The 27,989-nt window shown below is 37.8% G+C and overlaps 3 protein-coding genes across 14 annotated transcripts in view; 2 read left to right on the forward strand and 1 right to left on the reverse strand.

The window, feature by feature from the left end:
* TBC1D12 (TBC1 domain family member 12) overlaps positions 1 to 2,399 on the forward strand; it is a 41,571-nt gene extending 39,172 nt beyond the window's left edge. For both annotated transcript variants that reach the window (XM_083843215.1, XM_083843216.1), the window contains one exon: positions 709 to 2,399. In XM_083843215.1, the coding sequence (XP_083699341.1) occupies positions 709 to 777 (69 nt within the window). In that variant the 3' untranslated portion in view covers positions 778 to 2,399. The remainder of the gene's footprint in view (positions 1 to 708) is intronic.
* A 171-nt stretch (positions 2,400 to 2,570) lies between these two features.
* On the forward strand, positions 2,571 to 17,210 carry NOC3L (NOC3 like DNA replication regulator). Its single transcript, XM_083843214.1, has 21 exons — positions 2,571 to 2,684; positions 3,511 to 3,718; positions 4,126 to 4,249; positions 5,808 to 5,965; positions 6,099 to 6,155; positions 7,235 to 7,365; positions 8,043 to 8,204; positions 8,973 to 9,066; positions 9,299 to 9,474; positions 9,680 to 9,808; positions 10,268 to 10,399; positions 10,808 to 10,888; positions 11,191 to 11,291; positions 11,741 to 11,813; positions 11,891 to 11,954; positions 12,043 to 12,114; positions 12,951 to 13,132; positions 13,364 to 13,492; positions 13,972 to 14,069; positions 14,900 to 14,984; positions 16,709 to 17,210. Exons 1-21 carry the CDS (start codon positions 2,676 to 2,678, stop codon positions 16,826 to 16,828), a joined length of 2,385 nt encoding a protein of 794 aa, XP_083699340.1. The 5' UTR covers positions 2,571 to 2,675; the 3' UTR covers positions 16,829 to 17,210.
* Positions 17,211 to 18,227: 1,017 nt separating this feature from the next.
* Positions 18,228 to 27,989, reverse strand: part of PLCE1 (phospholipase C epsilon 1) — a 160,628-nt gene continuing 150,866 nt past the window's right edge. For 9 of the 11 annotated variants that reach the window (XM_083843206.1, XM_083843208.1, XM_083843204.1 and 6 more), the window contains 6 exons: positions 27,820 to 27,948; positions 26,861 to 27,070; positions 25,240 to 25,401; positions 24,853 to 25,071; positions 23,536 to 23,745; positions 18,228 to 22,607 (listed from right to left, as the gene is read on the reverse strand). In XM_083843206.1, the coding sequence (XP_083699332.1) occupies positions 23,566 to 23,745; positions 24,853 to 25,071; positions 25,240 to 25,401; positions 26,861 to 27,070; positions 27,820 to 27,948 (900 nt within the window). In that variant the 3' untranslated portion in view covers positions 18,228 to 22,607; positions 23,536 to 23,565. The remainder of the gene's footprint in view (positions 22,608 to 23,535; positions 23,746 to 24,852; positions 25,072 to 25,239; positions 25,402 to 26,860; positions 27,071 to 27,819; positions 27,949 to 27,989) is intronic. The other 2 variants (XR_014586530.1, XM_083843213.1) reach the window with 2 other exon arrangements.

Genomic DNA, 27,989 nt, shown 5'->3' on the forward strand with positions numbered 1-27,989 from the left:
AATCTCAGATTTTTGTCATTGAGAATTTTTTTATTCCCCTCTTGGAAAACAAACTGAGCACTATATGTTTGAGAGCATTAAAATATTTGCTGAAGAATCTCTAGCTTTTAATACAAAACAGTATGCCAGATGAATGATTAAACCACATTCTATCTGAAACTGACCCAAATGTAGTCTAAAGTGAATTGTAATAAGACCCATTGGAAGAGATTTATTTATTTATTTATTTCAATACAGCTTTGTTAGGACCTTTAAAATAATCTTCCCACTTCCATTCACTGTACTGGAATTCTTCCTAGTTTTGGTGGAAAATACTTGTATTACAAATGACTGGAACTGCTGCTGACAAAACCCACACTAAAGTAGAAGAGCCAAGTAGTCAGGTTTGGCAGAAGAATTGGCTTGTGTTCTTGGCTCAACTCCAGATGCAAACAGTTGTGAGGAATAGCTAGGAAGTAAAGGAGGATTTGGGAATGCTGTACCTCACTGTATCTTCCCATATCCATGAGATCGGTTTTTCCTGATCATTTTTATTATGGTCCATTTCCTAAGACAGAGGAAAACTTTTGAATTTGTTAAGGATTAGAGGTAATTCATTTCCTAGTGTCTCATTGTAGAAATGAGTTTCCATGCCAATATTGTGGTTAAAATTAATCTTTTTTTGTAAGACTAGCTTTTTTATATTCATTAAATAACTTGCATTTCCAGGTGTTTGCCTCACTGATGAAGGACAACAAAGAAGGGGACAAGAACCATAGCCCAGCACTGAAAAGCTAATCATTGTAATGTTGAGGTCAACCGAAAATGTGGAAAACCACTTGATGACAGAGGAGTTTTCACATCATTTCTGTGTGGAAAACCACTGTAGAAAAGTGTGAAAAGTGAGAGGAAAAATGATACAGCTCTCAGTGGAGTAATGAACTGATGAAATCTTCACCCTTTTGCCAGTATTAGCTTATTTCATGGGAAGATTTGTTTTCACGCAGAATACTAAAACACATGAAACTGAGAAGTGGGGGAGTTCATATTTAATATTTTAAAAGAATCAGCTCAATGCAATAAACATTTGTAATAACTTCTGTTGGTACTTAAAACAAAAAATTTTGAGGCATAACTTTTTTTACAAATACCACAAAGGCACTTTGGTCAGGGGGGAGATGAGGGAAATGCTAAATCTTAAGGCCCCAAAACTGCTATCCAAACCAAATGCTTTGGTACAAATAATACCTCCAAAATTAACCAGTTAAAAGTATTGAGGACCAAATAAGGTTGTTTGGTATATTTATGTGCAAGATGGTTAAAATTTGAGAAGGGGTATTGTCTTATTTACTTGTTTTTTTGTTTGTTTTTTTTAAGTTGCAGCTTCATTCTTCAGTCTGGGCAAACATTATTAACTCAGGAACTGTGGAAGTATTGTGCCCAAACCTGTTAAAGCAAAAATTGTGAATTTTAAACAGTGGTAAGATCAGGGCTACTATTTTCAGAGTGTACAGCTTTCAAAAGGAGTGGTGTTAAGCATTTGTTTTGGTGTATTGGCTGTGCAGCTTCTTAAAAATTGAGTGGGTATTCTGTGAAAGGGTTTTGCCACCAGAAGTTTTATTTTGTTGAGCCATTTCCAACTAAGATATATGTAATAGTAAACACTAGAAACTGACAAAGCTATTTGTGGACTTTGTATTGTCAAAGGAGCATCCACTTTTAACACTTCAGAATAATGTCGACAATAGTTTTTGAAACTCTCTTGTTAGTGTGCAATACTGAAATCCCAAAAGCATATGGTTTAGTGATACTTAGTTCTTTAACATCTTTTTAGCTGTGAAAAATGTCATATTGTATGTGTCACAGCGGCTGTTTTCAACACTTCCTTTTCTCAAAGATACTGTACAACAACTTTTGATTATAGGGGTTGGAAGTCTAAAATGGATAGCACTGCAGGTGAGGAGCACTTGCACTCTTTTGGTCCATTTTTGCTAATATTTAATGTAAATAAATTCCTTACATGTGGATTTTGTAACTGGTCCCTATGTGGAAATCAAGTTGAAATTACCATTATTATGTGTTTTTAAGAGCAGGAGGCTTTTGGTTGTCTGGTGTTCAGGAGCAGAGTCTACATAATTGGGGTAAAGATTTAGTGTGGTGTAACTAACGTTGCTATCTGGTTTAAAAACTACATATATACTACTCATAACATTACACTTTGCAATTTAAATGTCAGATTTTTTCTTAACTTATGTATTCACTACTTTAATTGGATCCAATTTGTCTTATATTTTTGTGTTATCTTGTACAGTTTTCTTACTTTTCAAGTATAAATCTGTATATAACTGTAAATAGAAGGATCAAGCCTTCCTTTAAGACCACTAGTAACACTTCCTGTGTAAATAAAACTTACACCAGAACTCCGCCGTGGTTTTTTTATTATTACAGGACTCGTATTATTATTATTATTATTATTGTCATTATCGTTGGATAAGTGGAGCCCTCCTGCCGTATTTACTCATGAAGAAAGGCGGCGGAGCTACGCGGGCGGCCCTGCCTCTCCTCAGGGGGCCGGGAGGAGCCGGGGGCCGCTCGGCCTCCGCCGCCAGGGGCCGCTGTGGCCGGGGCGCCGCGGCGAGGCCCCGCCTCGGCCCAAAGCTTCCGTCGCCGGCACCGCACGCGCCGCGGCCGCCGCCATGAAGCCGGTAGGAGGCCGCGGGGCTGTGGGGCGGGATGGCGGAGCGGGGCGGGGGCTGCTCCACCCCGGGCAGCCCGCGGGGCTGTGGTGAAGCGGGGCAGGCACCGCACCCCGGCCAGCCGCAGGCTGCCCAGGGCCTTCAGGCGCGTCCCGGAGCGGGGCTGCCCGGGCTGAGGCGCGGAGGGAGGGAGAAGCCGCCGAGCCGGGCGGGTCCCCGCTGCACCCGTCCCTGCAGCCCCGGCGCTCAGCTCTGGAAGGGGAAGGGGCAAACGTCCCCGGTCGGAGCCTACTGACCGTGCCCCTCGGCGCTGCCCCATTCCCTCCCGCCGCCCGCAGCGGTCTGAGGCTTTGGCACGGGGCTGCCCGCCTCCATCGGGGCGTTGGGGCCCTTGTGACCGCGGTGGTATCCAAAGGGGTCCCTGTGCTGCAGCAGAACGCTGGCCAGAGCTGTAGCCCTCTGACACGAGCCCCAGGCCCGACTGCGGTGGAGAAAGGAGGCAGGGTGCTTGGGAGCAAGCGGGGTAGAGAACTGTGCCCGAGCAAGTTATGTACGGTGCTTTAAGTGTTCGTGTCCGTTTTGTGATTGAACGTGGATGGGCACGGGGCTTGGGAGTTGTCAAAGGTTGGTTCCATAAAACGTTCTTCACGCCTCTTTTGTCATAAATTTAATGCACTTGGGTAAATGTGGAGCTAACCGATGATACTGTTTGAAAGAAACAATTTATTCAGCACTGATAGAAGCACAAACTTAATGAGAGCAGAACTAACAACCTTAAAATTCACAAAGGCTGTGATGTGAGCGCGTCAATTACGTGTAGTTTTCTGTTTCCTAGAGAAAAAACACAAAGCGAGTTCCAAGCTTTCGCAAGTTACTGAGAACTAGTAAACTAAAACTTGACAACAAGTTAAAGAATAAGCAGTACAAGCAGCAGAGTGCTGCTAAGAAGTATCGAAAAGAACAAAAGAAGCTTAGGCAAGCTGTCAGAGATGCTGTCTGTAGAAAACCTTTTCCATTGGAGGAATACAAGAAAAAACATGTTGGTAAGTGTTTGTTCAAACTTGTTTCTGCAAAGAAAAGGTGCGCGTGTTACCAGTATTCTGCTGGTTTACATTGTAAAATTATGTTTCAAGAAAAGGACATTTTATTTACTGTGCACAAATACTTGTTGTTCTCGTTTAAAAGAAAGAAATGTGAGTTATGGAAAATTTAGCCATTCTAACGACAAGATCTGACAGTTGGAGATGGTAGAAATGTGTTTGCTCTAATCATTACTGAATGTCACAACAAAGGGGCAATTTTCTGGGGAAACTTGAACGTGTGCATGAAGGTTGAGGAGATCAAAGTTGAAGTAAGGTATAAAATGGTCTCTCAGGTGTAGGCAACATTAGGTTTTCAAGTGTGAATATATGTACAGGATCTGAGTTTGTACACATCATTTCTGAAATAGCTGAAAAAAGGGAAGAAGAAGAGGAAGATGCGCTTCCGTTGGACATGATGGATGAAGATGACTTGAAATTAATGGAAGATTTGGCTCAAAAAGCATCATTTTTAACCAGAGATATTTCTTCTACGTGAGTATTATTGTGATGTCTACTTTTTGTAGTAATTCAGCTTTGTTGGTTTTATATATAATGTAACACATTTATCAAGAGGTCACTTTAAGTCTGGTGTTCCTTTGCTGTTCATTTAGTGTTTCCTTTGTTGGTGCATTCCGTATTCGTGTGGCGAGGTATATCAGTACATTTGCCTGCTCTGCCTGACCTTTAGGATGCTGTTTCTGCAGTGTTCGCTCCTGTGAGGTCCCTGATTCCAAGACAAGTAGCATGCCTCAAACTGAAAAAAAACCACAATCTGTTCAGCAGGGCCCCAGTCCTCCTTGCTTGCTGGTGTAGTCCTTCATGGCAGAACTGCTCAGGGCTAAGTTTTCAGTGAGCCTTAGCTGTGCCAGGTTAGCTGCTCATGCAGTGGAAAGCACAGTGGGAGGGAGGCAGATAAAACAGCAGTCTGGCCTAGCTGAGAGAGAGGCTGTGCTGAGACCCTAATAGCTTCTGCTTTGTAACTCTTTGTTTTACTTACTCTTTTACATTTTTTTTCCATATTTTAGGGCAGAAATTACCTTTCTGAACAATGTTTACCTTTGCAAACTTCATCTGATTTGTTCACTGTTGCCATACTTTGAAGGGTCCCTTGAGTACCTTACTGCTACATGAATGCAAGCTGTGCCATCTCAAAAGCCATCAGCTAGCAATAGGTTTTCCAAATCTCTGGTGTGTCCCAGAATTTCCCTTGTTTTCAAAAGAGCCGTATTTTCTTCATGCTGAACAGATCAGTCACAGGTGTAAAGTTGCTGTGCTTGTTGAGTAGGATTTGAGCACATAAGAAGTGTTTGATCTGCACAGGGACAGCAAAGCAGATGCTGCTGCTGACCTTACAATGCATGTGTAGGGTGACTGTGTGATATAAAGCTACTTTGGATACAAGTGATTTTCCTTTCTGAAGCCTATCAGTCTCTGGAGTGCAGGGCTTTCAGAGTCCTTCACGGCTCCATAGTTGAAACACTGCCTCTTAAAAGACCAAAAGCAGTGTTCCTATTAAAAATGACTGGTTGACTGCCTTCGAGAAGGTGATTTGTCATCCCTGGCTTTTAGCTTATGAATAAGATAAACAGATAACACACTTCATAGGTGTACTTGCACTATAAGAGGTTACAACTTTTAATTATTTTTTGTAAATTCAGAATCAACGGGAGCATTTTGCGTGTGTGTGTTTATACTCATGCAAACATTTCAATATTCAGCAAGTAAGTTGGCTGACTTGCTAGATTAAATAAATCTCATTTTGTCTTTGCTCATCTCACATTTTAATTTCCTCTAAAAAAAAGGATGGGAAGTACTGTATTGTCCTGAATTCAAAGGTTCTATGTAGATCCATATTAACGTCATTTGATTGAGTGGTGACTGGTGTTGCCACACTGAATACACTTGAACATTCCACTTGATATTGATTCCAATATGATCAGTCATTATTTGTTCTTCTAGGTCTGGACACTTAATCCAGCTAGTATACTGTCATACATGGTTCATCTCTAATTAGATGGTTAAGTGATTTAATTTACCTTGTATTTTCCAGTGAACCTGTTCACATCAAGAAACGAAAACATGAAAGTGTGATTGAAAAATACGAGAAGATGCCAAGACGCATGAAGACAGAACCAGAAAAAGAACTTATCCATCTTCTCCCCATCAAAGACAAAGGTGGCATTATTCCCCAAACCGTGGAAAAGCCAAGTAAGAGTTGGGTTTTGGAATCAGAGTATTTACAAAATATTCAAAATATTTATTGCAAAAATCAAAATATTTATTTTTTCAAAATTCCACAGTGTTTATCACATGCTTGACCATAGACACTCTGTTTTTGCAGTTCTCAGTGTTGAAGAAGATGAAGAAGAAGATGCAGAAGAAACGGAAGTAGCAGAGGGTAATAAAGCATCATATTTATATATATATATATATATTTCCAGATCACTGGCAGATATAAAGAGTCCATTGCTGTTCCCAAAGGAAGTTTGTAATTTAAATGAATTTTGTTTAGGGTGTTTTTGAATATGTTCATTACCATGCTACCCCCAAAGCGTAACAGCAAGTCAGAGTTTGCTTTCTTACCTGCTAGGATCCCAGGACATGAGGGAACAGCTCTCTACAGCTGGCTTCAGAACTGCCCTTTCTTTAAGATTATTTTGATTTTCATGTGGAACTAGTATCATTATTTTATTATATAATCATTTAATATTTAGTGATGTAATTATATAATAATAATATACAATATAACATTTGTAATAATATGATGTTACCATAAAGTTCTTTATATTAGTTGTGTCATCTTAGCTAGAGAGAAGGTAAATTTTAGTCCTAAGAAATATATGCTGTTGTTCTGGATTGATTATTCTGAGACCATTTTGAAATGCAGTTCAGGACATGGACTTGCGTAGGTTTTTGAAAATACACTGCCTTGGATTTTTTTTATTTAACGTCAAACATCAAGATACCAGGAAATTCAGATTTCAGTTTGCAGTTTGTTATCCAGTTATCCAGTTCTGGGTTGTTATTCTTTAAAGGTAACGTGAAGTTGAGGAAGGACGTAGTCATAGCAAAGTAATGTTCAGAAAGTGCAAATATCAATTGTATTGTTAAAAGAAAAAGTGAGTGGTGAAAAGTTTGCTGCAGATTGCAGGGCACTGCAGTTTCTTGGCAGAGTTGTGATCGTATGCTGAGTTTATATGTTATCACTGTACTTGGGGAATAATATTTACAGATTCAAACAGATGTGGTCCATTTCTTTTTGCATGCATAAGGTTGAGAAGTGGAGGAAGAATTAAGCTCTGGGTTACTGCGTGCTCTAGCAGAGTCATTCTTAAAACTGCTTTTACCATGGAACTGCATGTGGTATTGTTGCATGGGGTTATAGCCCCTCTGAAGTGCAGTATCTAGTTTGCAATATGGTATTTGTTAGTAGCTTCCCCAGTGACCCTTCTTTTTAACTCTTACATACTGCGCTAGACTTCAGTGAAGAACCCCTGCCTGTTCTCACTCCTGAGGAAATGTCTGCTCAAAGGAAAAGAAAGCTGCAGGAAAGGAAGATGCACATTGCTGCCTTAGCATCTGCCATTCTCTCTGACCCAGAAAACAATGTAGGTAGCTTTTACTTAACACACACGTATGTATGCCTGTGTTGTGCAGGAAGTCAATAGATAAAGACCAGAAGTGACCAAGTAATAGTGAAAGTAGAAAAATACATCAGTATAACAAGGGAAAATGTCAGTGTTGCATTGCTCGCAGAGGACTGCAAACTGTGAAAGTGTTGCTGTAGGTTGGTACAAAGGATTTGAATCAAGTGAAGGTCCAGGTAACTGCATTTACTCTAGTCAGGAGTCATTTGATCCTAAATAGTAGTGGCTATAGGTTTAATAATGTCTGTGGTATTTCCTATCCAAACGATGTTGTTCCTTAAGCATAACCCCTATTTCAGCTCTGATTTCAGGGTTGTATGTAGAAGTTGTCAGTGTCTCAGTATATGCAAGGAATTTGCTATAATTCTATTTAGGCTTGTAATGGCATAATAGTTTGAAATTCTCAAACTACTGCATTTCCAAATTATCCACTTTAGTGGGTTATGTAGCATTTCTTGGTTCCTTATGCAGTGCTAAGTAGAGTCTGAGTAGCTACTCAGTTAATTGCTTTTCTTTTTCTAGTGTTTAAAGATGAGGCACATTTCCTGTGGCAAGCTTGCTGAAGTGTACATTGTACTTGTCAATTGGTTTAAAGGGTGATCTCCAGCTGATTTCGTCAGCCTCTTTTTTTTAATCAGATGAAAAAGGTGAAGGAATTGCGTGCCATGCTGATGGAACAGGATCCTAACGTGGCTGTGATTGTTCGGAAGTTGGTCATGGTTTCTCTCATGGAGATATTCAAAGATATTGTGCCTTCTTACAAAATTCGGCCTCTGACTGAAGCAGAAAAGGCTACTAAGGTGAAATACCAATTTTTTTTCTGTATTTAATTTCTATTTCCATATTTTTTTCTGAACACTTCTTTTTTTTAATTTATTTTTTAAATCATGCCAAATACTAATACTGATTTTTTGATATGAATTTAGGGTTTTGAGCAAAAGGTGACAAATGCACAAGCACTTAAGGAAATTCTGAAACACTTCTGGGGCAGAGGTGTTTGTTTTGAACCTTTAATTCTTATAGACCTCCTTCAATAACCAGGTGACATTCTGATGGTAATGGAGGAAAATAACATTATACGTTTAGTATACCAAACCTGGGTGATTTTCATCATAAACCTTGGAATAAGTGTTTTGTGTTACACTGAGGAAGCTGGAAAGAAAGCGAATTAGACAGCATTGTCACCTCACTGGTGCAGATTTCTGTGAAATGTGTTCATAATTTGCTGAACAAATTTGGAATAACTTGTTTTCTGGTGCTTGTTTGTAAGCAATTTTTTTTGGGGGTGTTTTGAATATAGGCAGCGTGGCTTAGTCATGGCTCTAAAATAACATCATGTTCCAAATTTCACTTTTGTCCCTATAAATGAAATAATCCTAGTTGGAAAAGGCCCTCTGAACACAAGAATATATATAGAAATATTTTATTTTTAATACATTTCCAGGAATGCCTGTACCTAAGAAGAAAAGAACTTCTTAGATACTTGATACTATTTTTTTTTAATGCACCACTGGCTAATTTCAGTCTTCAGCTCTCCAAACAAAATTTCACTTCTGTTATGTTTACAGGTTAAAAAAGAAACTAAGAAACTGAGAGAATTTGAAGAAGGCCTTGTAAGCCAGTATAAATTTTACTTGGAAAATCTGGAACAAACTATTAAAGGTACAGTCGAGACTTCAGATTTTTTGAAGTAAATGCAAAATTCAGTGCATTCAGTAAATGCAATTTTCAGCATCACAGTTTACCTCCTCTGATTGAATGCAAACCACACCTGTCTTTCATGCAAGTAGTATTTTATATAATTGTAAAAATGCCTGCAGTAACTAAAAATGTCAATATGTAGAAGATCCCCTACATTTTGAACAGTAATTACTAAAAATGTTGTTTTGTGCAGATTGGAAACAAAGGAAGTTGAAGAAAAGCAACGTCATCTCATTAAAAGCATATAAAGGTTTAGCAGAGATTGCAGTGAAGTGTCTATGTGAGCTGCTCGTGGCCTTACCCCACTTCAACTTCCACAATAACATCATTGTTCTCATTGTACCACTGATGAATGATACGTCAAAAACAGTAAGTGATTTTCTGACTGGGAAAAGAGTTCTTGTTTTGCTTGAAAAAATAATTTATTTCTGAGCTTTATTCCACATCTTGTGGCCATATCTTTTCACTGTTTTACAGCCTGCACCCACTTTCTAATTAGCAAATAGCATCAGTATTATCAGTTACCTGTTGTCATAGATTTGACTTAATAGAAAAATTTGAATTGACCTTTCAGATTTCTGAATTGTGCTGTGAGGCAGTTCAGAAGCTCTTTAAACAAGACAAGTTGGGCTTTGCTTCACTCGGTGTGGTTAAGGTCATTTCTGGCCTTGTGAAGGGTAGAAATTACAACGTCAGACCTGAGGTAAGAGTCTTTATGTTGTACTCCACAATTTTCTTCTGTCAGTGGTTTAAAAAAATCTGAAAGTTAAAAGTAGTGCAGCTGCTGGGTATGGACAAGCAGAACTTCGTCATTCTGCCAGAACACAGAGGAAGATTAGGAATGGTCTGAGCCAGGAGGGGTTAGAAAGAGAGATATGGGGGCAGGGGAAAAGAGCAGATCCCAGCAGAGACATAGATTAAATCAAGCAGGAAGACTTGAAGTGCGAGGCAAGTGGAGGAATGGATAGAAATTAACGTTGCTGGGGAAGGAATTGGGAACAGAGATGAGTGATACAGACGGGAAGGAATATGAGGGGTGTAAACAGAAGAATCTGTGACCAGCAAAGCCCACAAGCTGGTATGGAATTCAGGATTTCTTAACTTCTCCATTCCTTTGTTGTGGATTACTTTTCATTTTATTATTATTTTTTTTTTACTATAGGTGTTAAAAGTTTTCCTTCATTTAAGAATTAAGGAAGTAGAATTAAAGAAGGATTCTGAAGACATTGCACCAAAGAAAAAGTTTATGACTTACAAAGAGAAAAGAAAAAATCTTTCAAGAATGCAGAGAAAGGTATGACTTGTGCTTCCTAATGCTCTGCTTCAGTGGCTTTATGTAGGAATTTGTTCTAACAATTGTACTTCTGTTGCTGTTGTTAACTTTCAGCATCAGTGATTAGTGTTTGCATTACACTGGAAACATTTACGAGGTTCTATAGAGAATTTAATTATCTTCCTAATGTTGTTCTCTTCTTTGTGTTGATTGTCTTTGGGGTGTTAATAATACATGCAATCCAACATTTCTGTTGCGGAGGAGTATACCTAAATTGGTTACCCTGTAACATCACAGGATGACTTAAGTACTCACCAAGCACAGAAGATTTGGTTGCTGAGTATCTTTGGAACCTGAATATCCAGGCTGGTTGGAAACATTTAGTCTGCTGGAATGTTTGTTTACTTAAAATCAACTTTATGTTTTCAGTGGAAAAAAGCAGAAGAGAAGTTGGAAAGAGAACTCTTGGAAGCAGAAGCTTCAGAAAGTAAAGAAAAGAAACTGAAGTTGGTAAGTAATTTAGAAATTATTTTCCCATGTTTGCAAAGTAGGATCTCCTAATCCCTTTCCAACCAAGAAACCAGGAGTCTCCCCTTCATCCCAGACTGTCAGCATTCCACACCTCTAGATAATGTTGGCAGCTTACAGACATTTTGCCTGTGCTAGAGGTCAAGATTTTAGTAAGCAGAGCCTTTTCAGTGTACCCAGGAACGGAGTACAATAGTACTATGTGCATTTTCAGTGGAATTTTAAGTGAACTAGAAATGTCTGTTTTTCATACCTACTTATTTATTTTGTTTTCTTTCCATCAGCACACAGAAACCTTGAACGTTGTATTTCTAACATACTTTAGAATCTTGAAGAAAGCTCAGAAGTCTCCACTTTTGCCAGCTGTGCTAGAAGGTCTTGCAAAGTAAGAACCAAATCCATCTTCTTTTGTATGTGTTAGAAAAGGCATAAGGTGCTTAAAGGACTTGTGACTCCCCTAAGCAATGAGAGAAGACTGTCTCTGTTGAATTTGTTGGAATTCTTCTATGCTGAGATACTCAACCTCTTCTAAAAACATTTCAGTGTGATGTGAAATTGCCACAACAGCACTGATGTGATGCAAACCCAGCGGGGTAGGATGTGATTGCCTCATTTTGTCTGATTACTTCCTGAAGAACCTGAGCATGTCTCTAGTGCTATCGAGGAGCTGTGATTAGCAGTTGGGGGCTGAATTGTCTGCGTATGGGAAGATGACAGATGTTAAGCATTTGATTTAACTCTGCTTTTAAGGTGTAGATTTTAGCAAGTCAAAATGCTTTGAGATTAGTTTGCAGGCAATATCTCTAGCTTAAAAATAAATCTCTTTGATTAAAGGTTTGCCCACCTCATAAATGTGGAGTTTTTTGATGACCTGTTGATTGTTCTTCATTCTCTCATTGCATCTGGGGTAAGTAGAGCTTCGTTTTCTTAAAGTTTTCTTAAAAACAGCTTCTTTTGTGTACTGAATCTGTTTTTTATTCTTAGGACTTAAGCTATCGGGAGAGTCTTCATTGCATTCTCAGTGCTTTTCATATACTCTCTGGTCAAGGTAAGAGATCTTTTAAAAAAACAAATACTTTAGTTTAATATCATCTGATAAATTGAGTGAACATTTTTATTTGGGATTATGTTGATAGGTGATGTTCTTAATATTGATCCGATGAAATTCTACACACATCTTTACAAGACGCTGTTCAGCCTACATGCAGGTAACTTCAGATTCTTACTTGTATTGTCTAACTACATCATGTTTATTCTGCTTGTTTGGTATTATAACCTTAATATGATGTTAACAAACTACAGTTATTTTAAGATATGTGAGTTCTGAAAAGTTCTGAATGCTGAGTATGGGATCTTGGATGAGCATTTATCCTGTCCTCAGCTTAAGTTTTTTGACTTCCTTATAGCTCTTTCTCTCACTAGCAATTTAAATCTTTATTTTATCTATTTTTTTCTCTTAGCAGAGAAAAATCTCTTAATTTTTCTAATATTTAAAAAATAATTTCTAATTTATAGACTCTGTTTTCTAAAATCTTGTTTTAAATTTCTGATTTTCTAATTTTCTAATTAATCTAAAATTTCTAATCATTCTGAGGCTGAATAGTTATGAAAAAAGATACTCATAAAGTTTGAAATTCATATTTTAATGAGTTTCACGAATTTGTATTGACAAAGGATGAAGGATTGAGAAAAAAAATGTTCTGGATGGGCAAAAGTGTACATCTGTGCACCATTTAACAATTTATAAAAGATGATGCAAAGAGTGCATGTAGGGTTAAAACACTAACTGCTATTTAGACTTTTTGATGGAATAAATATTTTCTTAGAAAGGAGCACAGAAGCAACGATACATTTTTTCTGTTCAAAGCTGTTTTTACCAAGAAGGGGTGAATGTTTATGCCTGTGTTACACATTAGCGCTGTGTTAGAACCTTTTGGACTTTCATGCTGTTTCTCAGGTTCTGATGTACAGTCAGTAGCAGAATATGTAGTTTTATGTTCCTTTACGTGACTATTCACTCCTTGTATGAAATTCTGCTTTTGAGGTGCTACCAACAATGACATAAAGATTGTGCTCCAGTGCCTGGATGTCATGCTTGCAAAGCGGAGAAAGCAAGTTTCCCAGCAGCGAGCTCTCGCTTTCCTGAAGCGACTTGCCACGCTTGCTCTTCATGTACTTCCAAACTCCAGTGTTGGGATCTTGGCAACAAACAGAGTATTAATGCAAGTAAGTTTTAGTTGTTGGAATTTTTTGCTTACTGGTTAAAGGCTATTTTTTGACAAACTGATTTTATGCAAAATATTTTGAAGCATCTTAAGCAAGAATGGTGAAGACAGAGCATCCTTAAATATGTATTCTTAAAGGCTGAATAACATGGAATGAATCCTGGACTTCAGTTAACTGTGTTATAGTTGGATGTGTCATATAAGCAACTCAGTCCGTTTCTTTGTGTTCTAGACATTCCCAAAGATGGACCTCTTACTAGACAACGAATCTCAAGGCAGTGGAGTTTATCTCCCAGAACTAGATGAACCAGAGCATTGCAATGCCCAGAACACAGCTCTGTGGGAGCTGCATTTACTACAGGTTAGTGAGTAGCTGCATGATTTGGGAATGTGAGCAGTAAATACCTGAAGAACAGAGCTCTTTACCTGAAGTAAATACCTGAAGAACGGAACTTTTTCAATCTGTTAAGTTCCCGGGTGATCTAGCCTTCCTAGTTGCTCTAGCAGGGAGCAGCTTACACCTCAGTCTGTCAATCCAGGCAGTGTTTAGGGTTTGGGGCGTGGGGAGGGTATCCTCTGCCCTTTCTCTTGTCTACTGCGAGGAGTTATATTAACAGCAGATAATTTTGCTTACAGCATGACGGCTACTAGTGAGTAAATGTATGACTTAGTTCTTATTCACTTAGTGTTAGAAACTGACTGATTTTGGGGTGCCCAGTTTCTCTATCTAAAACAGGAGAGCCTCACATCTTACTGGAATCAAAATAAATGGAGAATGCATGGGTAGATACATTACCTCTTATCGCTCACTCACCTGCCTTCTTCCTTCCTTTCTTTCAGAGGCACTATCATCCAACAGTGAAGAAATTTGCAGCTCACCTTGCTGTTGGAGCTCCAGATGAAGGCTCCAGAGCACTTTCACTTGATTTGAGCCGAAGGTGAGTTGTCAAAGGGTTCCCATCCCTGGAAGCATTTAAGGTCAGGCTGAATGGGGGTTTGGGCAGCCTGGTCTGGTAGAAGGTGTCCCTGCCCATTGCAGGGGGGTTGGAATTAGATGATCTTTAAGGTCCCTTCCAACACAAGCCATTCTGTGAATCTATGATTCTATTTTTAAAAATAGTGCCATAGCAAAGCAGTTGCTCACACTGTGTTAAAGGAACACCTAAAACTAATTATCCATAAAATTAAAAGGTTCTGTTCTTCAGAACTCACTCTCTTTATTCTTCTGCTAGCACAGAAAATTGTCTGCTTTTTTTTTTTTATTTTAATTTTTGGTTTTTAAATGTCTTTTGAGGCTTGTTTCCAGGCTGTGACAGGAGTAAAAAAATCTCCAAGTGCAGCATGCTTTCTTCCCAAAATATCTGGATTTTTTTTTTTTTGTCTTTTCAAAAGTGTTCCATGTCCCTTGAACCAAAGTACACATTTTGCAAATACAGCATTGCTTGGTATGGGTTCTATGAGCCCGCACCTCATTATGTTAAAAACTACCTTTTGTTTTGAAGCTGGTACCAGCATGCATCATCTAATGGTCCTTGGTCCTTGCTCTGGGAAATGGCATATTTGTGACATATTTTACTTACCCTGTTTCCAAGGGGTTGGCTTCCATTCGGTTCCAACTGATGTTCATTACTCTGAGGAGTTCACTTAAAGCATGGAGGAAGGGTATGAATGGTATGGGGGGACAAGCTGCTCTTGGTTTGGTGGTATAGTATTTGGAAGTGTATCTAACGACATTTTTCTTTCCCTGTGGAAATTGATTTTGCTATAGGCCTGCTACAGAACTTTTTGAGGCATACAGTATGAAAGGAATGACCTTCAATCCTCCTGTTCCATCAGCAACACCCAGAAAAAAGGTACTGTCTTTCCATGTCCTTTTTTCGACCACATGATGTACCAATACAACCAGTATTTGCAGGTTCTTTATGTAGTGCCCAGGCATTAGCACTCTCAGTTTGGCTTTCTGGTTTGTGTACTTTCTCAGTCAAGTATTTTTTATCATAAGATAGCACTGACAACAAAATAAGGAATAAAAGCTGTATGAATAGTTCTGTTTCCTATAGCATCAGTTAACATAGCAAGATGCATGTGGTATCTGTTTTACTTAACTTTTGCACTTTGCAATGGTTCAGTGCAGGTTTCTTGTCTGTTTCCGTACCAATAAATTAATGTTTGTATAAAAAGCAGTAATAAAAAAACAAAACAAAACAGCTGTCTCCCCAGTGTTGATAGTTGGCAGGACAGCTGGATTCTCAGAGCCTTTGATGCAGTACCTAGGACAATGATCCTTGTCAGTGTCAGTTTGTAGCTTTTAAGTGCAAATTTGAACAAAGAGCTAACATATGAAGAGGAGAAAGGGTGAACACTTTTTAGATCTTCAGCATTGGATATGTTCCACGTGCCAACCTCCATTAAATGTTCAGTGTGCAGTGTGTCCTCTAACAAGAGGTAACTAATTCTCTTTCTTCCTAAAGAAAGCATTATAACCCATTAACTTTGGCAGTGCCTCCAGTTTTTAACTCAGTAATGTCAGTTAAAGCCTTCAGCACATTTTTTTTTCAATTTCTTCTGAAAATTTAGCTGCATGTAGTTATTCTGTCCTTTTATAATGACATCTTGATGTGTCTGTCCTGTTAGGACATCAGCAGTTCTGTTAGAACAAGGCTGGGAACAGCAGATAGGAAAGAGATTGGGTAGGACTTGAACAAGGAAATGCATAAGCTCTTTATGGAGGCAGAAACAAAGGAAGAAAATAATAGAACAAGCTGACTTAGATGGTTATAATGGTTATGCCTGGGAAATTAGTTTGTGTTGCTTACTCTGTGGCTGTTTGACTCATTTAACAAACTTTGGCAGTATCTAAGTTTTACCTTGTCTGTCCTGCAAATTTTTCTGTCATACTGCTCTTGTCTGTCAGCACCTCCCTCCTGCTGACACAGGCTCTAAATTGGAGTTTTCTTTCCCTGTGCACTGCTAAAGAGAGGATCTCATTTGTCCTCGAGTGCATGAACTACTTGAGTATGTGAGTGTTAAAACTTTAACAGGGAGCTATAAATCATGTGGGTGACCTTCCTCACCTGAGCACCAGGGAAGTGTGGAGGTTTCCAGATCTGGCTCCAGCGGGAAGGAATCTCCTGAGGCAGCAGGGTCAGGACATTCCTTTCTCAGATTCTCAATCTACTGCTTCCATTATCACTTTCACTCGTCTTTCAGTCAGAGATGCTGTATTTATTTTTGTAAGGTGTGTTGAACAGGAGCAGTGTGTAAGCTTGTTCAGAGCTGGAAGCTGTGGCTATGTGTAATAGGTATTCTTCTAGAAACCAGTTTACAACAAAAGAAAACAGACAAAAAAAATCCTCACCAAAACCATGAGTATCTGAAGGACTGCAGGACATAAAACTTCTTTGCCATCAAAGTGAAACTTACCAGCAGGCCAGACCTCAGTAGGCAGATAGTTCTACAGGTCTGGTCTAGGAGATGACCAGGGGGCATGAGAAACAGGACTGATAATTAAAGATACCCATTGAAAACATTATACTGGCGTTGTTTATTGATGTAACTAATCTTCTGTAATTTTCAGGATACATTCTCAAAAAAGGAATCATTTCTAAGTGAAGAGCTTCAACAACACATCAGCAAGACTGTTATTCACAAAAACTTGGATTTTGCTAAACACTTAAAGGAATCATCGTTGTCATAAATGGATCTATCAATCATGTTCAGTTGGCTTCTTAATTATGGAGAAAGATTGGTTGAAAGACATTTCCACTCATCTTTAAACGATTTCAAGTAGGCTTTTGTTTGCGTATACAAGAAAACAAAAAGTAGTGGCAGTTTTTACAGTTACGAGGCCTTTCCAGGTAACCATCTAGCCTGTGTTCTCAGGGCTTGGCAACCACAATGAATGGTCACATCAGTAATTTAAAAAGATACAAACCCAAATCATTTTAAAATTGTCTGAAACCACGCATTATAGTATTTTTGTTTATATACTTTCTAATTTTTTGTAATAGAGTGTTCATCTATGTATTTCTGAGAAAACACGGGGCTATGTGGATAAATAAATATTTTGGAAATTTTAACATAGTATTGAGTTCTTTGATGTTTAAGATAGCTGCAGATTTGGCGTATGTGTTGCATTTTTTTCTCTTTTTCTTCCGATGTCTCCTAACCATTTTTCATGTCTTGAAATGATTTTGCTTTTGGTGTTTGTTTTGTTTTGTTGTTTTCTTCCACTGAAATCTCAGTATTCATTAGCAAATCGAGATTACCACGTTCCAGTTCTGCGCTATCCTTATAATTGGCAATGCTACAACGGTATCTTCAGTAAACCACCGCTATCAAGAATACTGGACAAATTCAAGGTAAGAATTTTAAATCTTTTTAATCTTGGAAGTAGTTTTCTCTCCATTACACAAATATTAGTTATTGTCTGATGTTTTAGAATCCATTTTCAACTGCATGTTGGCTTTGCAAACAGTAAGGAAAATATATTAAATAAGTGAAGAATGATAATTGATTTTCTATGAATTCCATTCTGTTGGGCAGTGTGGTGGGCTGACCTGGCTGGCAGCTAATATATGCTGTAGCATTTAGTCTATGATGTGATAATGTACGTGTTGTAATAAAGTTTTTCAAAGCTTTTGTTCAAGTCACTAAGCTCTTTACAGTAAGTATAAAATATTTCTTTTTCTCTAGGGCATTTAGTGCTTTATCTTGATTTATGGTTCTCAGGTTCTTTTATAATAATTCATTTTGATATTAATATGTATTTTTAGTGTTAATCAGAATTGTGGACCAAATTCCAAGTGGTTAAACGTAAATTGCAATTTTTCAATGGGCATCTATCCATTAATGGGTTAGAAAATACATATTTACTATGGGGATTACAAAACAGTCTGCATAATACTGATGGTAATACACGTGTTTCTGTCTGTTCAGGTTGCCATTCCCATAGGTTTTGTGTAGTTCTAAATAGCTGTTAAGTGATTGCAAATACGGATGTGGCATAAATTCTGAAAAATTCCAAGGGTGCCATTAGCCAATACTTTGTCAGTTCAAGAAGGCAAAAGCAAGGAGTCAACATCTTAAACCATTGGTTTTTTTGCAACATATACAAATACAAGTTTATTCTTCAAGTCAGCAGAGAGAAAATAGGTGGAAAGTCACTTTTAAAACTGTTAATTTTACATAGTTTCCAGACAATCTAAAGACTGGCACATAGTGATGCTGCATTGTTAGAATACTTTGATAGGCTCTGAGAGGAAGTGGAAGATGAGTGTACAACTAATTAGTAAGTCATTCTGAAATACTTTATATGAGTATCGGAGCAAAATCTATTCACTGCTATTTATTTCTGTGTTTAATTTGCTAACTCTGCCAAATGTATATTGTAGTTACAAAATATTTATCGCAGACAGAAAAAAACTCCACCATTGTTACATTTAGCTGGCTACCCTAAAGTAAACTGAGTTTTATAGTGGACTAGTAACAGCCAGTGATTAAAAAACAAATGTTACCTGAAGCTTAGTAGCATTCAGAGAGCTAGAGCAGAATGGGCAGTTCAGTTTCAGAAGCTGCAAATTCAACATGTCACTGAAATGTAAACCTACCAGCAAGTTCTTTTTTAAAGACAAACCATTAATTTAAGAGAATGCGTTCTTGACATATTTAGGTATGTCCATGTTAAAGTAAGTCTTTATTCTTGAAAGCATGTGATTTGCAGAAGCAGACCGCTTTGAAAAGATGCCTGTTGAGATCCTTCATCTAGTAATATTCAATAGAATCAATAAAAAATAAAAATATGAGTAGATTTTAAAAATTAAAATAGAGATAGTATTTCGGATTCTTCTAACTGTTAAACTTGGGTAACATACAAACAGGAAGCCCTTCAGACCTCCTGGCATGCCCTGGTTCCTGAAAATTGAGTAGTATTGCAGTGCGGCCAGGGTCCTGGACTTTTGTCCCATCCAGTCATAGCACTGCAGGCAGCACTGACTATGCAAGGAAAGTAAAAGCCGCTGGTAGGAAAGTAACAGTGGTTTTAAAATAGTATCAAAGACAATACTTCCGTATGGCCAATATGCAACAGAGTGAGATTTCCACCTGTAAACTGTTCGCTGTCGGTCCTGCTACCACTAAGAGACTGCTTCTGTCTGGAAGGTGTTGATTATTTACATTCCTTGCTTTCAGACTTTATCCTGGAAGCTGCTTCCTGTAAATAGTTTGTAATGTGAAAATAAATGTATTTTCCTAATTGATGTCCACACCCAGCCAAAAGCACAGAAAGGGAGAAAGTTATTTTGTCAGCCTTGTCAGAGGAATGTGTGGACAAGTATTCCTGTAGAAAGAAAATCATCTGTGGCTAAGTAGAATAAAGTTTCCTGTTAGAATTAATAACTCAGCACATGAAATCTATTTAACTGGGCTTTTTTAAAAGTTAACAAAAACCCAAACCTGTTTAATGCTTCAAGTTTTCATTTCAACATTTTTCATTAGTAGGATATTTGGAACCAGCACAAATGGAAGCATACTCTTCATTTGCAACTGCACCAAAAATGAATCACATTTCAACAGCAAAAAAAAAAAAAATCACAACAAAAACAACATCCAACAGACAATTCACTCTTGTGTTTACCAAGCTTTCTGTAACTTGAGATTGTGATATGTGTACAGTAATGTTCACTGGAAAATAATATACTGGAACAGTATAATTAGCCTTACAAAATTAGAGATACCTGTATGCCTGTTAAGACTTTTCATAATAGAAAACCAAATATTTTGTTGTTCTGGTTCACTGTGACAAATAGCAGCAAAAGCAGCTTTAGACCTCGACTGATAAGTAAGACTTACATTAATAAAATTCTCCCACAACTAGCGAATTACTGTATTAGCAGACATAGTATATAAGTGCTGTTTTTAAATTGCCACTAGACTTTAGGCTAGCGGTTACAATTGTGACATGGCTACTGCTACCCCCTAATTTCCCAAGTGTTTTTCTTTTTTAAATCTGTGTGACAGAAAACCAGTAGTGGATGATGACATGGCCGTAACAACTTCCTGTGTTGGAGCAAGCATGCATTCCAAACTGCTGTGATGGTAAGAATTTTATTTTCAGCATTGCTAAATATTTTTAAAAAATGAACAAAAAAGGCCAAACAGGTAAGGACAAACTCTATAGAAAAGTACTACTTCTAAAAATGCCTCAAAGCATTGAAAGAAAAAAAAATTGTGTTGTGTTACTGCTACTGTGTTAAAAATAACAGAGAGAATGATACTAACATTGAAACACACCTGTTGCACTAGTTGAGTTGTGCAGTACGTTATTTCCCAGTAATTCCAGAGTATTTCAAAGCAAACTAGGGATAATTTGTACCTAGCTTCTAACATATTTTTATGCAGTATCGTTCTTGCATCATGTGTATACCAGGGGAGTGGGCAGGGGGAGAGCACACCTTATTCTTCCAGGGGCTGTTTCTGTTGTTAAAATGGGCAGTACCTGAGTGGAGAGGCTGAGCCAGGAGTTGTTTGGGTTTTTGAGTTGGATAATGATTGCTGAAATGCAGCTTGCTGGTTTGCTACATCAGTACTGAGGATGAGGAGTGGGAAGTGTGCAGCTTCTGGGAGGATAGGCTAAAGGGAAATTTGACCAAGGCTGTGGCTGTTTTTCCTGAGAGTTGGGAATGACCTCCAGGGGGCACCTGTTGCTTTGGTAATGGCTAATTTACAGGAATTCTCTGTTGTGTATAGTCAGACTTCAAAAGAATCTGGTGAGAGAATGTAGGTTCTGTCTGCTTGTTCATAAGTCAGTTAATGAAGTTAATGACTCTGCTTTCTTTTGGTTTATTTTCTAATTATGGGGGGTGGAGGTTGTTTCAGGTATACCACCTGTAATTTCTTTCCCTTCCATCCTTGTACTATCAAAAGTAAACATCATTTTAGTTGCACTGTTCAGTTGCACTGCAGTTTTATCCTTTGCCTGATGCAGCTTCTGTCTGAGGAGCAGCAGGTTTTTTTATGCTTGAGTGCTAAAGTTGGTGTGCAAGCTCTGATTGCATGAACCAGTCTCTCTATGCATGGATTTCTTAATTTAGTCACACCAACTAACTCAACGTGGTTCAGGGGTCGCTGTAGGGAGACAAAACATGCAGAGCAATTTATTCACCACAGATAAACTTCATATGGGAAATCAAAGGGATGGGTGATTTCAGCAGTTGTTTCATTTGTGCCCCTTTAACTTAGAATGGATTATTTTAACTAATTAAGCACATTAATAACTCCCATAGAGGGGGAAAAAAAAAAAAAAAAAGACAACCATAACTAACTTAAATACCAAAAGGTGAATTCAGCAAACATTAAACTTTATAGCAGTGTTTCTATGTAAGCAAAAATGGTAGGAGTTATAGTGAACGAGGTTATACTCTCTGGGTTTAACAGGCAAGTAAAAAACAACTATAGACATTTCCTTACTGTATGGAAAAGTGTATTTTGAATTCATAATTTTGAAGTGTTAATTACATTTTTCAGTATATTGTTTGAGTTTGGTCAGTTTTGGGTATTAAAATTCTTGTGCTGAAAAGAAAGAAGCATGAAAGTTCAAACATTTTTTTCCTCTAAAGACAGAGAGAGGTGAAATTCTGCAGTTTCTAAAAAGGTAGTATATGATAAATATATTACACAATGACACATACTTTGGAACATGATAATAAATATTCTTTCTTTAAACACAAGCCTGGAAAACTAGAATTTATAAGAAGAAAATGTTGTTCCTTGTCAAAGTATCACTACCAGTTAGGTGTATTTAGCTATTGTACATTACTTTGTTAAAGTAGATAAACCATAAATAACTTGAGCATTTTGTGTATATTCACCAAAGTTAAACTGATAAGCCAAGGAAGTTACAGCATATTTAAATCTCTTTACAATCACTAAACACAGTGTTTAACAGGAATCTTTATGTAAAAGTGCATTATTTTAATATAATACACACAAGAGAGCACTCTGGTTCTCTGCCTTCATTTTCCCTGAAGGCAACTAGCTAAAATAATATTTCGTTTAAAAGTGGGGAGAGAGGGTAATGACATGTTTGTTTACAACATATAGTCCAAGAAAAATTCTCCATCTGCCTATCAAGAATCTGCAGATGTGAAGATACAGGGGAAGAGGGGAATCTTCCCATAGCTGACAGGCAGTTTTCCAATCTAGCATCCCATTTAGCATTCCCAAATTCTGGATGTTAATCCAGCAGCACTGCCTAGATTAAGCATCTAAAGCACAGGCCAAACAATTGCTGACCTGTTCAGACCACAGCAGATTCCGTCAAGGGCACTGCAGAAGGATTCAGTGTTGTAAATTCCAGTTTTCAGAAAAATGAAAGAACAAATGCTGAAGAAGAGGGAATGTGATTGGGATTTATCCATAATTTACTTTGCTTTTCTTGAATTCAGTTTGTTGTGATGACTTAGGGTCGCCTTAGTCACCTAGAAAGAAGACAGCAAACGTGTCCATTCATAGTTGAAGTATTTTGCAAATGAACATATTATTTGAATTTTGTTAGTACGATGATTTAGCAATAGCGTGACAGTGCGTGTCAAAAATGTTTCAATAGCTAAGTGTAAGCAAGTGAAAAAGAAATACAATCTCCTTAAATTTACTTTATGTGAGATGGGATTATCGACACTCAACAGATTTATTCTTCATTTACAATGAGCTGTAGCTTCTCTGGTGATAGCTCAATGCTGTAGTAGCACTATGCAAATATCTGGTTAGTGTAAATGAGTGGGCGAGTTAGATGTACTGTCTTTATATAAGCGGTACAGTCTTACGTTGTGCCTTTCATTGGTTATTTAGGTCAAGCAAGAAGAAATTGAAGAGCTACAGAAAGGACAGTAAAAATGTTCAAACATTTCTGGCAAAAATTTTGCAGAGAGAGTGACATTACCACTATAAACCTGTTTTAGCTAAAAAGGAGCTCATCAATCTGAATGATTTTATTATATGCACGTAATGTAACAACTAACAACAAAATCTCTACTGGATATTTTTGTTTACTTTGGCGAGCAGCAAAAGAATAACAGGACAGTGATAATTAAGCACAGCTAGTTGATTAAAATGCATACTGTAAAATCAAGCAGTATGCAGCATTCTAGTTTTGTTTTATAAATGGGCAAAGAAGGTGAGTGAAACTCCAGTCTTCACACCCTTCTGATTCACTGTATCTAATGCCCTAGTAAATAACTGGAGATTTTACTGATCTTTTTGTGCCTGTGCACACCAACGAGTAAGGTTTTTAGGGTTCTGTCAGTCTCCCCTGGCCTTTCGGTGGTTTAACCAACTGCAACTTTGAAAAAAATACTCTGTAATTTATGTACTAAATTGAGTCTAACTTTGAGCAATTATATCTCATACCTGAACTCATGCTGTAGGCACCGGCAGTTACTATTCCATAACGTCACTAAAAGTCAAACTGCATGCAGACCGTTCGTCTTTATTCTGTGGACTGTCTGGCAAGACTTGCAGAGGTGGTGATATAAATCCCCGATACTGCTTACTTGACTTGGTTAACTTCTTGAGTTCACTGGTAAAGGAAATGCCTTTTCTTTTGTCATCTCGTGCTGCCTATAAAAAAAAAACAGAAAACAGGTGACAGAAATAGTTTAGTAGACTGTTAGCTATGAAAAACAGAATTTAACACGAAAACTTACAACATTTTTCTAAGCAGGCATCCCTTTTGAAATTCAGTGAGGCTGTGCTTTCATAGCCAATGGCATTGTTCTGATTGTTCTGACTAGATTAATTGAAAATTGTGTGTTGTCAAAGACTAAGAATATGTTGCAAATTTGGTATAAACTTGTATAAAACCTATGCTTATGACACATTTACTTTAAAGCAGCAACTGCCATGGACGGGTGGCATATACTGGGAAGGAGACTGCAGTTCCTTCTCCCAATCATGTCAGTCCTTCCATTTTCCAAAGCCCAAGGTAAAGCAACAGGACAGGAAAAAAGGGGACTGCATTTCAGTCATTTTTAAGTTCTGTCCCTTCTAATAGTTCTGTCTGTCTTACTATGGTGGGAAAAAAAAAGAAAAAAAGAAAAAAGAATAATGTTGCGGAATGTAACTGATACAGTTTAGCAAAGAATGAAGGAGGCGGGGAGAAAACAGGAATCTGCTTTTTTGCTGCAGTCTCTTCTCTGCTCTGCCACCTCCACCCAGCCTCATGCCAGTCCTGTAAAGATTTAAGGCATCTCCTGCAAGATTTTGTGTACCTCTTGATCTTAGGCTTGAATAAATATTGATAAAAATGTGAGGCGGGAGTACTGAGTCCCTCCTACTAGCCAGGCATACAAGTACAAGAGGTGGCAGCATGGCCCTGAAAGCATAGCAGCAAGAGGCTCTGCTTTGTTAAAAAAAAAAAAATCATTCTATATTCAGACCTAAAACAATTGTTAGAGTTTTTAAATGCAGCACCTCTTAACTCTTTTTTTTTTTTTTTGCAGCCATATGTCTTGTGGTGATGCAGTTAGTTTGGGGGGGAAAAAACAAATGACAACCCAAAACCTGCAAACTGTAGAACTGACAGAAGTCTGGAAACAAGCCTCAAGAAACAAAGTAAGTTAAAATCTCATTTGACCATTCGGTGTCTCTCTCCTACGGAAAGTACGTTCCCATTGAGCCGATCACGTACCATCTATAAAACCTACAGCAAAGTATTTGATCTTTTACCTGAACCTGTTCTTTGAGTTTAAGGATAAATTTTCCTGCTCCCTTCCACTTGCTTTGGGCCTGAAACACACACTCCTGGTCAGAGAGAATTCTCTGAGATGGTTTAGATGTTGATGACTTTTTGTTTGCTGGCTCTTTTGTCACCTCTTCCAAGAGGACATAATCGCTTGGATTTGGATTGCTCAGAATGCTGTAGGAGTATTTTGCTTTACAAAGAGTCTGTTTAAAAGCAGAAAGAAAAAGAAGGAAAAGAAAAAGGAGGCATTACTTCAGATGCAGTTTACTAGACAGATTCCTCAGCTAGTGACGAGAACAAAACCCACCTCTCTTGCATGAAATCAGCCTACACACTACAGGACCCGTTAATGGAAGTGGCGTGCTGTTTACCTGCTGTATGACATCCTGAGCTGTGCTAAAGCGGGGAGCTTTGATGACGGTGCGTGGTTGCTCTGGGGAGACATCGTGTACCTGAACAAAGAAACTGTCATCCTCAGAGGTGATGGCTACATCTTCCTTTGCTTCTTGAAAGACATTTCTCTCATTTAAATTCTAGAGGGAAGAAAAAAGCCAAATTCAACTACTTCAAAGTGTAATTAATAGCTGGTGGTCACAAAAAGTTTTCATTACATGAAAATCAGAGACTGTGCTGTTGCCCTGGCTCCATTTCATTAAGTGTAAGTCTTCTATATAAAACCAGTTTTGACAAGTCAATATTGCTCATAATTAATGGCTGTGTTTCTAAAATTGGTGTCTGAAGTACTTTTCATAGTAGGCAAGTAGTGCTTAGGACCGCATTATGTAAAAATGAGTTCACTGCTCTCTGCAGAAGAGCTGAAAGGTACAGCTAATGCTTTGAGGTACTAGCATCACAGGCCAAAACCACAGCATAATTTTCATCCATGCTAACACAGATTTTAACCCGTGTTTTCTGAAAGACTGGAGTTCAAGCAGTGACACATTTGTGGGTAAATATACTTAAAAAGTAAGTGTCGCAGTCAACTGAATTAAGTAAGCTACTATTTGTACAAACAAATGTCTTCTCTGTAATTTTGGCTCTAAATATTAGAAACGAAGGAAAACAAAATACTGACTTGTGTAATAGAATAGTAATTTGTCAAACCGAAGATTTAGCAAAAGGTCTTAAAATAAGCAGAGTTGAAAACACTTTATCTTATAAAATTTATAATATAGCTGTGCATATTTTTTCATTCTAAAGGATGCCTGAAGACTTTTCATGTAAATACTGTCTCTGTCATTTGTGTATGTAAACTCTGTGTATACAAACATATGTGTACATAATTCACCATGTTCAGACGAAGCAATTACATTACATGCAGAGCTGGCCAAATGAAATACCTCTGAAAATTAGATCATTAAGTGTCTTTCTCCTACTTTTTGTTTCTCACAAGCGTGGGCACTAGCATATATGCGAGCTGTAGATGTTTTGCCAATAGTTTAAACTAAAGTAATCTCTCCATCTTCCTACTTCAAATTTAAAGAAATCACCTATTTCGTTATTTTAGACTATCATTGAAAAAATTAAAATCTATTGAGATTTTTAAAGTTCTTTAATAGTAAAATCCTTTCTAATTTTTTTTCTGAATGAAAAAGTTGCTGACATCTAAACCGATTGATAAGTGTAGTCTGGAGTTCTATCTATGATCCTATTATCATTCTTTATATTCATTTCCTATAATGTCAAAATCTTTATTTACATTAAATTAGAATTATCATCAGTCAAAACAGTAAGCTAGTGGTATTGCAGTTTTGAGTCAATGATTAAACACCATATAGCTGACATTAGAGCTTAGTGCTGCACAGGTACACGTACTGACAGGTGCATGAAGTCCAGTTGTGCTCCCTCAGCTATGTCTGTTTGTAAGTGGTGTACACAGCATTGACATTACTTGCCAAGTAGTGAAACAAACACCATGCGCTTTTGTTTCCTGGTTCTAACAGCTATTTTTAGCTACCTTTGTAAATAACAATTAATCTAAAACAGACTTACTTCCTCTCGGGTTTTAAAGATAATTCTTCCAACATATCCTTCTTCTGGGAACCAGCTGTTCAAAAGCTGCACTAGCCCTTCTTCAGAACCAATTACTCTCTGGAACGGAGGTTTTCTGCATTCACTCTTTTCTTTAGATATAAAACTTTTCTCTTCCATCAGAAAATAGTCTGCAGCACATGATTCGGTGCCTTTTGTGGTAGCCAAGAGCTAAGACAGACCACAATAAACACACAGCAATTAGAATGCTAAATATAAACACTGTATAATCAGTACTTATAAATGAATATGAATAAAGAAGCTTTAAGAATCAGTAACTATTCTGATAGTGTAGGCAAGATTTCTGATGTGCTATTTATTATTCAGATATTTTACTCGGGCGTAATGTACTGTTCTCTTTAGACTAGCCAGGCAGTTCAACTATTCCAGACAAGGCAGTACTATTTAAGCTTACTTCTGTTCTGTTTGGCTGGCCAGACAATTTATTCATAATCCCAGGACAGTACAGTCTTTTCCCACTGCTGGAATAACAATCCCTGTTGAGTTAACTGGTTTTCCTACTCGTGAACTTAGCCCTCTAACTTTTACTCTGTATTCCTAAGATGCTCAAGTTCAAAGACATGCACAGAAAAGTTTGCCCTTGTTCTAACGACAGCCCACTGACTCTGTCAGTCAGAAAGATTATTTTTCTCAGATGCCCAAACATTAAAATACTAATAGGGAATATGTTCTGAGTTTACAAACCGATTGTCTGAAGCCAAGATTTGGAAAAAAAAAAAATCACAGATATTCTGAGTTCGCAATGCAATTAATCCCATAGTAATACATTTCTAAAACAACTTACTGTAATGAATGAACTACAACAAGTCTTCATGTGAGACATGCAGGGAGATGCATGTTGAGAACGAAGTTATCCTGGACTCTTGCAATCAGAGCGTGCAATACCGTGGGCAGCTTACCTGCTGAAGAAGCTGTGCAGCTGTGGTCCCCCCACTTATGTTAAAAACAGTGAAAGGCTCCGGGCCTGGAATTCCATGAATTGTCACTTTGTAAGGCACAGAGGCTTTCCTTTCACCTGGGCTAAACAACTGTTCAGACAATATTCAACAGGTTACTGATTGTTTTTACA

This window comes from Anser anser (assembly GCF_964211835.1).
Source record: "Anser anser genome assembly, chromosome: 7".
Lineage (NCBI taxonomy): Eukaryota > Metazoa > Chordata > Aves > Anseriformes > Anatidae > Anser > Anser anser.